The 13,363-nt window shown below is 44.5% G+C and overlaps 1 protein-coding gene across 1 annotated transcript in view; it reads left to right on the top strand.

Annotated features, from left to right (window-relative positions):
* The window catches only part of Egfr (epidermal growth factor receptor), a 29,341-nt gene extending 16,134 nt beyond the window's left edge, over nucleotides 1-13,207 (top strand). The window contains exons 2-11 of the mRNA XM_076374794.1: nucleotides 5,031-5,366; nucleotides 6,276-6,660; nucleotides 7,240-7,916; nucleotides 7,994-8,123; nucleotides 8,599-8,909; nucleotides 9,102-9,403; nucleotides 9,501-10,706; nucleotides 10,828-11,233; nucleotides 11,321-11,500; nucleotides 11,874-13,207. Of these exons, the coding sequence (XP_076230909.1) occupies nucleotides 5,031-5,366; nucleotides 6,276-6,660; nucleotides 7,240-7,916; nucleotides 7,994-8,123; nucleotides 8,599-8,909; nucleotides 9,102-9,403; nucleotides 9,501-10,706; nucleotides 10,828-11,233; nucleotides 11,321-11,500; nucleotides 11,874-12,181 (4,241 nt within the window). The 3' untranslated portion in view covers nucleotides 12,182-13,207. The remainder of the gene's footprint in view (nucleotides 1-5,030; nucleotides 5,367-6,275; nucleotides 6,661-7,239; nucleotides 7,917-7,993; nucleotides 8,124-8,598; nucleotides 8,910-9,101; nucleotides 9,404-9,500; nucleotides 10,707-10,827; nucleotides 11,234-11,320; nucleotides 11,501-11,873) is intronic.
* The last annotated feature ends 156 nt before the right edge of the window (nucleotides 13,208-13,363 follow it).

Consider the following 13,363-nt stretch of genomic DNA (forward strand, 5'->3'; position numbering starts at 1 on the left):
CTTTGGCCCCCTTTAATGGCGTCCTAAAGTGCCGCATAAAAATCGACGCTCGCCTCCTAGAAGGTGGTCGCCTCGGACCTCACGGCGAACGCACAACTCTTTGCGCCCACAAAAGAACTCTCGCCGCGGGATTTCGTTTTCGCGTCTGGTATCTCTTCCGCGCGCGTCTCCCCTCCCGTCATCGTCGCGGACGTTTTTGCTTGGCAGGTTCACTCGTTGCCGAATCCACGTGGCAATGGCTTCTTCCAGGGTTTGCGGAGACCACGGCGGCGACAGTGCTCCCCCGATGATGCATTATGCATTGACCAGCCTTTCCGTCATTCGAGCTTCGACGGTTGTTATAGAGACTTGGGGAAATTTGTGAATTGGTGCTTAAGTATAATACGGATTTATACAGAGTATGATTATTGAAATTTAAGAGAATTGAGAAAAGTTTAGTAATAGTAGTGATTTGTACAAAGTATTATGTCTATGTGATGTTTAGAGGAATTAGAAAAAGGTTAGTATTATAGTTAATAAGTTGGTAGGAAAGATTACATTATTGGAGACAGAGACTGTTGGTCTGACCAAAAATTCAATTCCACTGTCCTGCGTGCGCCTGAAACCATACAATTTTCGGGCAAACAAGTTTTTTGCGTCCCCAATAGCCCAGAATATAATTGAGTGTACGTACTTAAAGGGGTCATAATCTGTGTGCTGTTAGTTTGGAGGCTAATGGCTACCTATCAAAATAATTTGCATAATACTTTATCCAGTCTGAAGCAGACTGTTACCAATCATCACCACTCTGTTGTCAGCTTCTCAAGGCCTTAGTATTAAGTTCTTCGCTATTTTATCTCAATCAATTAAAATTCTGCAAAATTACCTCTCCACCTCTGCATGAACTATTAACAAATAGTGAAAAATAGAATGATCATTCAGTGATAGCTAGGCTTGAATTACCATTTGTACAAAACTTGTACTTCACCACCTTTAGAAAAATGCGCCTCTATTACTGCCACTGACCATATGCTCTCTCGGTCTAAAAATTAATAGTCGAATCTCCATACGATATACCTATTTTTAGAGACTCTACTTTGCAACCGTATTAATTTTGCATTCTTCTTCATTCATAGTCAGCAATCTTTAGACACGCAGAGACTTCACGCGAATCGCAGCACCCTAGCGAACCTTCCTAGAATCCCCTAGATAATTGGAAAACAGCGTAGTTCGCACCCAACCCCATAATCGATATCGCCATTGTCTTTCAGAAGCGTGCAGCCTTCGTAAATTTAGGAGAATTTTAATCCCGAGGCCGTGGGGTTCGTCTGGTAATTTTAGTAACCCCGTTGTCAAGGATAATTGGCACGTTTCTGCAGCCCCTTGCCTCCCCAGGGCCTCGAAATTGTCCGATGAATTTCGTAGCAGTCGAGGCTCGAAGCATGTCGATCGAAAGGGAACGCGTTGCCTCGCCGACCTCGACCAACACTTTTACCCCAACCATCACTTTTCTCCCCTGTCCAAACGATCGTTCAGTTATCACGCGTCTTGCTTCTTTTTATCACAACGTCGTCGTAATTCAACCCTTTCGACGCCACGCGGTTGCATCGGCTGTCTCGTAATTCAGTCACCTCGAAACGTCGTGAAAACTTGCCTCGAGTGGACTGTCGACATCTCTGACACTTTTACCGCTTGCACATTTCAAGACTATTGCCTCGGGAATTGCTATTTTAAAATTGCGTTTCTTTCAATGGTCCTTTGGACTGGGGATTCTTGTATTAGTATGGGCTTTGTTATCAGAATAATCTGAAACTGCGTGTGAATATTTGTTCAATATTTCGTGATCATTGGTTCTTTGTTCTTAAATATGTAATCTTAAAAACGAAACGAGCTTCCACAAAAACGAAAGTACACACCAATCCCTGAAAGCAGAATAAAAAATACACTGCAACCTTTTCTCAAGACACTTGAAATCAATTTACACTTCCATCTACAGCAACCCAAAAACCCGAGCAAGAACGCATCTCCACAGTTAACGATCCGATTTCCCATTCAACCATCAATCATCCTTAAAGAGAAAGCAGAGTATCAAAGCACCTCGATCAAAGCGTGCACCACTTACAGAAATGAATCGAGTTTTCATCTCGAATCGCGCCAAGGTGAAAAATTCCGCGGGGCCAGGAGGGGTAGAAAAGGGAACGAAATCGACGCGTCCCTGAAGGAATCGGAACGAGCGCTCCTTATATTCCTCTTGGAGAATTTCCATCGTATCGTTTCGTTCGTCACGGAGCAAAGTGGAACGAGGCGCACACGTCAAGCAGAATATAAAAGGGAAGAACGCGAGGAGGAACGATTCTGTTGTAAAATAGAGAACGAACAGACGGTCGGACGAGTCGAGAGATGTACGAGAGTTCAAACCCGCGGCGTTGCCTGAAAAGGAAACCGACGGCGCCTCCAGTTAGCGGAAGTCGCCCTCCGACTAGTTTTACACGCAGTGGCGACTCCAGCCACGCGAGCCAACCGCGATCTCGGTGACGCGTTACGTACGCGTAAACGCACTAATTAGACCTGTGGTATGTGACATTGCGGAATTTTCGAAGAAACAGGCGGATAATCGACGGCAGAGCTTATCCCCAGGGGATCATAAAGGTCTTAATGTGGTTCTAAATTGGTTTAAATGAAATTCTTGATTGGCTGAACGCAACGTGCTACTAGGAGCAAGTTTCAAGGAGGAGTTTGTTAACAGGTGCCTTTTTTACGTTTAGGTATAGTTTATGTAGAAAGTGTTTTATTGTTGGAGTTACTGGGAAATTTATTGATTGAAACATCTCATTTATTACGTTATGGAAGCATAGAGGCTTGTTAGTGAATGTATCTTAGTGAACTCTAAGCATCATTGTGTTTTGGTACTCAAGGCTTTGCAAGTGGACTACAAAAATTAGCAATAAAACTTCCAAATTTCGAAAATAATCATATATTCTATATTGTTTAAATATGTCTACGTATGTACCTAAAAATACTAACACTAAAAAAACCCACTATGTATATTATAGAGCAACGAAAGCCAAGTACCTCCAAGTACCTCCAACTACCATTCCTGAACCTCCCAACTTAGCATTACGTAAAGTTCCAATTATCCCCTTCCTACTCTCTTCTACCTAAAAAGTACTCTGCCCACTCTCCCCTCTACTCTATAAACAAGATCCCAGAGACCTCTCACCCCTCAATCTATCATCACCCAGATCAATCTGTCCACAAGCATGCTCATCCCGCAGGTACCTCAACTACACCGAGCAGCTCTCTAAGCAAGCCGCAGAACGTGCAGGAACGGAGTATCAGCAGAGTAGCCGACAAATTTAATAACCCTAATGAACTTTTTGCCTGAGCGAGCATGCCTGAGGATGTCGCGTTCGAGGCCTAAGCCGCGTTTGGCGCGCAAGAAACTCGCCCCTTTCTTATCGTCCGCGGCGATTAGGACATTAATCTTCGGCGGGTTCGAGCGGAGAACGCAGCTGAGAACCGCGAAGCTTTATTGGTCCTCGGGAATCCTCGGGCGATGCAGATCCACGGTCGATCCGCATTCTCGAAGTTCGTGGCGCCGCGGCCAGGTACGCGCGTTCTGCATTCGTCTTCAGGGGGTAGCATCTGGTTGGTACAAAATACCAGGACCAGGTTCCTCGGTCCTGACTCCCTTCCCTGACCCCCTCTCGATCTTTTTCTGCCCTTTGGTGGATCGATGACGCCAGCTCCGACGTATCTGGCCCTCTGTGCCCGCCCAGGTCGCGCAAGAAGGATGTCGTTGCGCAATTATTTTCGCATGAATCCGATCAATGGATCAGATTAAGACCGACTGCTTCGCTGGCTCCCGACCGCCCAGTGGAACGTAACGTCGCGTTCGTTTGCGAACTGCGTTACGCAGCAAAACCGAATACCGAAAGACGAGACGAGTACGTGCGACTATGCGCAAGACGGGCCTGTTCCCTGGGCTCAGGAAGCGCCCTTAGCATGGGGGACGAAGATGTAAGGACCGATGAAGAAGTTTGGACGGCGGGACATCCGTCGATCATCGGTTGTAGTTTTTGTCCTAGGGCGTCAGCAGACCCTGTCCCTATTCGTCGGTGTTCCGGTTATTAGCGGAGTTATGAATGATATCGATGAGTTAGTCGGCTGGGGCTTATGGCGTGAACGATAATTGATTCGATTAGGTTCTTTTGAGAAATTGGGGTTTCAAGGGTTCGTCTTTTTGGGGGTCTGATGGTGCATAAGGAAGAGTAAGGTTTGAGGAGATAATGACGAGGAATAAAATATGGTGGAGTTGTTTAGAAACTGAACAAATTAGTGATGGTAATTAGGGTTTAATATACAGGGTGATTCATAAATGCATGGTCCATATTTCAAGGGAGGAATCTACACACTAACGTATGCCTAAGTAAAAAGCGTCATATGAAAATATGTCCTGTATTCCTTACTTCTTGAGTTATGAAGAGCGAAAGAAAATGTTCGATGTTTCCGCCTGTAGAAAATTAATACGAAACTGTGCAAGTTTTGATAGCCCTTAAGAGCTTGACAGTATCATCATGAAATGAGTATGGGTCAGAATTGCTGGGAGTTACATTTACCTACGTTATCGGTACTCAAAAGCATAAGCACGAGGTATCCTAAGAGGTTCATATGATTGCACAACCGATGCATATACTCCCGTGTTATGGAAAGAGATCGCCCACTGTCACGGCACGCTTTCGAAGCTTAGAAAGTTATCTATAGGCCAGCGAAGCGCTTTCGACAATGTGGGTGGCGACCTCAGGCCGTTCCGCTCGGTGATTCTATGAAGGAGGGACGTCGATGCACAGAAGTCGCTTGACCAGTGTTTATATTTCAGTCATTTACGAAATGACTGCACTCTGTTGTAGCACTATAGCATACTTCTTCTGGTACTCGATACATGTTAGAGGATCATTCATCAATTAGAAAGCAGTTGATAAATTCGCAAATATACATACAGATCTCTTCTCAATAAATTTATGTTAAATATTGAATCTCCTTTGTTTCAGTTTGCATCGGAACCAATGGCCGCCTCTCAGTTCCGTCCAACAAACAGCATCACTACCGGAATCTTCGAGACCGGTACACCAACTGTACTTATGTCGACGGCAATCTGGAGATCACATGGCTCCAGAACGAGACATTCGACCTCAGCTTCCTCCAGTATATACGGGAGGTCACCGGCTACGTCCTCATCAGCCATGTGGACGTACGGAAGATCGTTCTGCCGAGGCTGCAAATCATACGTGGTCGAACCCTCTTCAAGCTCAACATTCACGACGCCGAGTTCGCTCTCTTCGTTACGATGTGTCAGATGCAGAACCTGGAGATGCCGGCCCTCAGAGGTGAGTATCTTTTTTATCTCTTTCTCACCCATAATTCTGTAACTAAGTAGATATACGAGAAGGAACGAATGAAGAATTTAAAGATTGCCAATTAGAGTAAGAAGCACTTATGAGCTTAGGATCTTTTCTTATTTGTGGACTGTGTTATTGTAAACTTTTTCTTATTTATGATTTGGAAAATCATTTTATGAAAATTGAATAAGTGTACCTAGTGTAGTTTTATCGCTCAAGAGAGTGGAGAAATGAGGAAGTTACGTTTTAATAAAACGAAAGGGAGAAGTTGTTAAAGAAACAGTCAATTTTTGAACAGTACACAAAGGCTCATAAAACCGTGATCGAACTGAAGTTTTACTGCACATAATATGACACTAAAGCTTTACCTTATCAGTATAAAGTGCCTTTCAACTCTGACACGTGCTGCAATAAAACTGTGTGCTCTAGCACACGCAATAAACTTTTCAAGACAGAGACTACAATTTACACAATACCATCATCGTCTCTTCAATCATCATAATATTCAACGCTGCACTAAAGTCTCATAAGCATAAAACAAATTCAGAATATCTCATCAGTCTCTCCTTCCTATCATCTTAATGCCCAACTTTAAGATCATCCTGCATCCTGCTACATTGAAAATAAAAATTGATCATCTTGCAACGTAAGGTAGCCGATCATAAAGACATAATTCCTCTGAGATAACACGACGCAATTTGTCCCATTCAATATATGAAGTTATCAATATAATCGCTACATGCAATTTTCTTCACCTTCCTCGCCCTTTTCTGCAATACAACGTGGTATGCAGCATGTTACCAAAGTGCAGCTTGTAGTACAATTCTCCACCCTACCGTCTGTAATTCACAGTCGTGTACACTTGGACGAAACTAAATCCCACGCGTGTTTTACCAGATATCCTCAACGGGAGCGTGGGCATGTACAACAATTACAACCTGTGCCACATCCGAACGATCAACTGGGACGAAATAATCACTAGTCAGGGCGGGACGTACTTTTACGTGTACAATTTCACGTCGCCGGAACGCGTATGTCCGCCGTGCGATAAGAGCTGCGAGCAGGGCTGCTGGGGCGAGGGGCCTGAGAATTGTCAGAGGTACTCGAAGACGAACTGTTCGCCCCAGTGCTGGCAGGGCAGGTGCTTTGGTCCCAATCCGCGCGAGTGTTGCCATCTTTTTTGCGCTGGTGGCTGTACGGGCCCGAAACAGAGCGACTGCCTCGCCTGCAAAAACTTCTTCGACGACGGTGTGTGCACGCAGGAATGCCCGCCCATGCAAAAGTAAGTAGATCGACCGCATCATTAAGGGCTCTGGTGGTGCCCTCGACGATGAACGCCAGGCTCGGTTGAATTCATATTTAACCTTTAATTGGCCATGGATTAATTGATGGTTAATTCTGGGGACTTAATGGTCAGATCGGAAATTTATGGAAAAATGAACACTTTGTATTGCACGTAGTACTTCTACAATTGCAGAGCAATCCAATTTGATTTGATTCGATTTGTAATCCCTATGTTGTGTGTAAAACTCACGCAACAAAAAGTATAGCACCCTGTAAAAAAAAGTGTTCCTATGTGTATCATTCTTTCTCAAAATCTTGTAATACTCTCATCAACATCAGCAATCTAAAAACACAAAGTGGTCGTAAACGACATTGATACACGCATATATCTGAAGCTTAACGCATTTGCGGAATAATAAAATGTTCCATGATAGTAACCCTAGTGCCAATAAATCCTCAGTCGCGTCGAAGTATCAATTTCTCGGTTTAAAGTCGTCGAGGAATACTTGCACACATGCAGCTCGAATCCCTTTTAAATTTTACTGCCGAGCATTGAGACGGTGACGACTCGTTTCAGGTACAATCCTACAACGTATTCGTGGGAGCCTAATCCAGACGGGAAGTATGCCTATGGTGCAACCTGCGTGAGAAGGTGTCCTGAGCATCTTTTGAAAGACAACGGTGCTTGCGTAAGGTCCTGTCCACCGAAGAAGAAAGCTCTGAATGGAGAATGTGTCCCGTGTGATGGTCCTTGCCCGAAAACCTGCAAGGGCGTGGAGAAAGTGCACTCAGGCAACATAGACAGCTTCAAGGACTGCACGATCATCGAGGGTTCGATCACGATACTGGACCAGAGCTTCCAAGGATTCCAGCACGTTTACCCGAACTTCAGTTTCGGTAAACGATACGAGAAGATGCATCCTGATAAGCTGGAAGTGTTCAGCACGCTGAAGGAGATCACTGGTTTCCTGAATATTCAAGGAGACCACAAGGACTTCAAGAATTTATCCTATTTCCGGAACCTGGAGGTGATCGGTGGGAGGACGTTGACGGAGTACTTTGCATCGTTGTATATCGTGAAGACGTCGCTGGTGTCCTTTGGACTGAGCTCTCTGAAGAAAATTTACTCGGGATCCATCGCCATTTTGGAGAACAAGAACCTTTGTTACGCGCAGAGCATCAACTGGACCAGGATCAAGAAGTCGTCGGAACATGAGAGTCTGCTGTCGAACAATCGGAACGAGAGTGAATGCAGTAAGTGATAAAGGATGTGATGATATGAGGTGTGGGTAGAGCAAGGAGTTGATACCAATAGGGTTTTTTAATTACAGTCAAAGATGGATTAGTGTGCGACGAGCAGTGTTCTGACGAAGGCTGCTGGGGGCCCGGTCCAGCACAGTGTCTATCCTGCAAGAACTTTATCCTAGGGAACGATTGCCTTCAAGACTGCACTGCACCAGGGTAAGAATATACTCGAATATAATATACTGAAATGCTTAAGAAACCTATACCATCTTTGCAATGATATGTATTCTGTTGTGTTATATTTGCCCACCTCAGATCGTGGATCAAAGGTAAACTAAAATAATACGAGGACACCAGCTTTTTGTTTCACATGTACTGTATACGGTTGGTAAGTTGGCAATTGGAATGGCACTTAACTCCGCCTTTGTCGCCGCTACAAGCACCAATTAGTAGATATGACCGATTCGGTCGAATAATGAAAGTTCGTGTACCTCGATTCTATAATTGTAGTCATTATGACTCACAAATTATGACTAGGCTGACTTATTTTGCTAGAATCACTTATATGAGCATTTCTTTCGTTTGCCAACTTACCAGCCATATACAGTGCCTAATACTGCACTGGTTTTTGTGCTTCACGAATTAAGTAATCATCTAAACCTGCATACTTATGTACTCTATCCAATTCTAGAATTTATCAAGCGGATGAGAAGACTTGCAAGCTGTGTCACGAGGAATGCGATGGTACTTGCACGGGGCCGAACGCAGAGCATTGCACTAAATGCAAACACGCGCGAGATGGACCATTCTGTGTGCCCGAATGCCCGTCCTCGAAGTATAACGACAGCGGTGTGTGCAAGGACTGCCACGAGAACTGCGTGGGTGGCTGTGAAGGCCCTGAAAACAACATCGGTCCTAATGGATGCCACAGCTGCGATAAGGCGATCATGAACGGCCATGTACCTGAGGGATGCCTGCAGAAAAGGGAGCCCTGTCCTGAAGGTAAGCAAATCTTGACGTAGTGGAGTAATTGATAGATCCTTGGAATCAGATATTTGTCTTGTCAAAAATGTGGGAGGATATTTTTGGTAATCTCTGGAGAATCTTTGAAAATCCTCTCTGAATCTATTTCACATACTTGTAGGATTTGTTTAACTAGTTAAGTCTAACAGTAAACATAATTTTCTGTTATAGGACATTACTACGAATGGGTAAGCCCCCAGGAGCAGGGAGCCCTGAAGCCTCTGGCAGGGAAAGGCGTCTGTCGCAAATGTCACCCTCGTTGCAAGAAATGCACTGGATATGGCTTCCACGAGCACGTCTGTCAAGAATGCACGAAATACAAAAGAGGTGAACAGTGCGAAGACGAATGTCCCGCGGACCACTTTGCAGACGCAGACACGCAGCTTTGCATACCCTGCTTCAGCGAGTGTCGGGGATGCTTTGGATCGGGTCCGAATCAATGCTACAAATGTCGGAACTATAAAATTTATTCGGTAAGTAACCTGCTCGTGCAATCTTATTTTAAACTCTATCTGATTTAAGTCCTTTGCACTATACTAACTCTGCCTAATCTCTACTTCTCCATTTCAGGGTGACAAAGTAGACAACGGGACGTCCTTCAACTGCACAGAAACCTGTCCCCCAGAATATCCTCATAAGATCTTCCCTCTGGACAGCGAACCATACTGTTCCCAGAATATCGGCGTAGGATTCCGAACAGAGAACGAGCTTCAGCCAGCAGTTCTAGCAGGTGTCGTAGTCTTCACTCTGGTGTTCATCGTTGTGGCAGGAGTAATTATGTACTTCTGGCGAGTGCGAGCCAAAGCGAAAGAGAACACGGTAAAGATGACAATGGCGCTGACTGGGTTGGATGACAACGAGCCCCTTCGACCTACCGGTGTTAAACCAAATCTGGCGAAATTACGTATCATCAAGGAAGAGGAGATGAGGAAGGGTGGAATTCTAGGCTACGGTGCTTTCGGGAACGTGTACAAAGGTGTATGGGTGCCTGCAGGTGAGAACGTGAAGATACCAGTTGCTATAAAAGTTCTGCACGAAGGAACAGGGGCGAACACTTCGAAGGAGTTCCTCGATGAGGCTTACATCATGGCGAGCGTGGAACACCCGAACTTGCTTCAACTGCTGGCCGTCTGCATGACCTCGCAGATGATGCTCGTGACGCAGTTGATGCCACTAGGCAGTCTGCTCGACTTCGTGCGTGGATTCAAAGACAAGATCAGTTCCAAGGTGCTGTTGAATTGGTGCACACAGATTGCCAGGGGAATGGCCTATTTGGAAGAAAGGAGACTGGTTCATCGTGATCTCGCAGCTAGAAATGTTCTTGTGCAAACACCTAATTGTGTGAAAATTACCGATTTCGGACTGGCCAAACTCCTGGACATCAATGAAGAACAATACAAAGCTGCTGGTGGTAAGATGCCGATCAAGTGGCTGGCTCTAGAGTGCATTCAGCACAGAGTGTTCACTCATAAGTCGGACGTTTGGGCCTTTGGTGTTACCATCTGGGAGCTTCTTACATACGGTGGAAGACCGTATGAGAATGTGCCCGCTCGAAACGTACCAGAGCTACTGGAGAAAGGGGAGAGGCTGCCTCAACCGGCGATCTGCACGATTGATGTTTATATGATCATGATCAAATGTTGGATGTTGGACGCTGAGTCGAGACCCAGTTTCAAAGAGCTGGCGGAAGACTTTGCGAAGATGTCCAGGGATCCTGGCCGATATCTTGCCATCAAAGGGGACAAGTACATGAGACTACCTTCGTATACACTGCAGGTTAGTGTAGTTAAGAGTATTACGAGTAATCTCAGCTTTTCAAACTTTCGATTATTCACAATTTTATTGAATACCTGGAAATGTATACTTCATTCATTTATTTTATCCTCTGTATCTCCAGGACGAAAAAGAGATGATACGAAATCTTGCATCAGCCATGGACGGCCCCGAAGTACTAGTAGATGCTGACGAGTACCTTCAACCGAAGTCTAGGGCTCCAATCCCACCTGGTCTTTCGACATCCAGCACTTCTGGTTCTCCACCAGACACTCCTGTGAAGACTTGCTGGCCGAATGGGAAACCGCTGGCCGCTGATTCTCCCACGCCCCAAAATCAACAGAACTGGGACAGAGAATTATTGAGGTTCGGCGCGAATCACAGAAACGGGAATGCGCCGCATGAGCCAGGGAATTCTGGTCAACATCCTCATTATGCGCCTCCAAATGGTCACTGTGGACATAGTGGAGTATCGGATAGTTCCAGTTCAAGATACTGTTCGGATCCACTGAAGATGATTGGTGTTAGAGGTAAGTTCAACTGCTGGTTGGCTGATATTGGTCTACAAAATTAGCGAAGCAAGTGTGTCATAATTGGAATTGTTATTGGCTGTTTAGATTGTGACGTGACGGACGACTGTTACGATGGTGAAGTGAATTCCGTGCACCAGCAAGCTCAAGTGGGTAACCTAAAGCTAGACTTGCCATTAGACGAAGACGATTATTTGATGCCATCGCCGCAGTTGCCGACGAATACGACGCAGTATATGGATCTCATAGGGGACTCGAAACCGACGGGTAAGCATTAAATATGTTCAAAATTACCATAAAATGTGACTGTACCTAAAACTATTACCATATGCAATAATTATGCATGTAATAATTGCATATAATGCAATTGCATATAATAATAATATAATAATGCATACAATAATTATGAATATAATGAATATTTGTAACTTATTTGTAACTTTACTAGCATAAATTTTAATAACCCATTTGACCTCATTCTAAATAGAATCTAAGTAGATAGTTGTCGACCATTCTGATATCCTAAATTTTAATAATTCATTAGACAGTCATAGTACTGTGCGCAATATTTCAAGGACCTCTTTTCTTTAACAACTCTACTACCACTAAAAATTTATACAATACTTCTTATCTTTTCCAGAAATGGAACCAAAGCGAGTCAACAACGGTTACCGAAAGTATCCCGAATTCCTTACCATCCAAGGGAAGACATCGCTGGATAATCCCGAGTATATCATGTCACAGGACGAAGGACCCCTCACTCCACAAACTTTAGGCATTCCAACACCTGACCTGGAGAAGGTCCTGACAAATGGAACTTTCGGGTCTCAGGTGAGACAGAGGAGTTCCGAGGAGGAATCTGATCACGAATACTACAACGACTTCGATCGACTAGAGAGGGAACTACAGCCGCTGAAGCCGCTTAGGAAGAACGAGACTACTGTCTGATCCTAAACTTCCTAGGTGAGAGAGGACTGTTTCCATAGTTCCAAGCTGGAACTAAACACTGCATCGTTCGGGCATCTCTGTTGCCCGAGATTTCGTGGCAAGGCGAAGGGATGAACGCGGAACGATGCAAGGACGAATCCTGTTCCTCGAACCGAGGATCCTTCAAAGTACTTAGAAAGGACACTTCGCTCGAGTGCCGTGTTTGATTGTGATTAGACGTAGAACGCGAGAACTGTGCTAATTTCAGCAAGAAGTTGTCCTGTCGCGAGGAAAACGCGCCCTCGCACGCGATGAACTATTCTTCGTCTTCATGCGTGCGATGAACGAGTAGTGCAAATAATCTTAATGTGCCATTCACCGTGGCTTGTAAATAGAATACTGTCTACCACTTCGTTAAGGCTATTAAAAGTTTAAGGATCCGCGTGCAGTAAATGGCATGGACAATCGCATCTCTTCTATCTTCACCTTTGCCTGACAATAAGAGAATTCAGTAATGGGAGCACTGACTTTAGACAAGCTCTATTTTCGGTGAATCTTGAAAGAAAAAGCAGAGATATGTCGTGTACTTATATTTGACAACCATGTTTAACGAACACAAATTTTATTAGAAAATATTCTCTTTGAGAAGACATCTTAATTTCATTCATCTATGGATATTTTAATATATTCTGAATATAAAACGTTCATGCACATTTCTGCTTTAGGTTCGCTAGAAAATAATTTTCTAAAATCAGTAAGCGCATAGCTATGATCTCTACTTGTCAGTCATTAACTTCGACGGTCCACGTTCGTTTTAGTGCTCCCCAGGAGCACGTTTGAATATTAAACGAAAGAATAATTAGACTCGCCAATGTGGACCTGCGACTTTCGGAGCATCGAAATCCTTAGAAAAATTTGTCCCCACTCTTCTTCAGTCTGCGTTCAAATCGTTCGTAACGCTACTGTGCTTGGATCGCGATCTGGCGCGACCGAGCAAGAATCATGAGATGTCAGAAATTGTACGGGGCCGTTCAGGAATAGCGAAAATCTGCGCGGTTCGCCGTTGACTGTGATAAGAAACGTTCTACTGCTTCCGGAGGACACTCGGAACATCTCAAGCTGTCATCGACCCCATTTTCTTGCTGTATCTTCTCTATCGCAGTAAGCTACGACAGTACAAGGAATTGTCCTAATTTACTGCCT

This window comes from Calliopsis andreniformis, chromosome 3 (genome assembly GCF_051401765.1).
Source record: "Calliopsis andreniformis isolate RMS-2024a chromosome 3, iyCalAndr_principal, whole genome shotgun sequence".
Lineage (NCBI taxonomy): Eukaryota > Metazoa > Arthropoda > Insecta > Hymenoptera > Andrenidae > Calliopsis > Calliopsis andreniformis.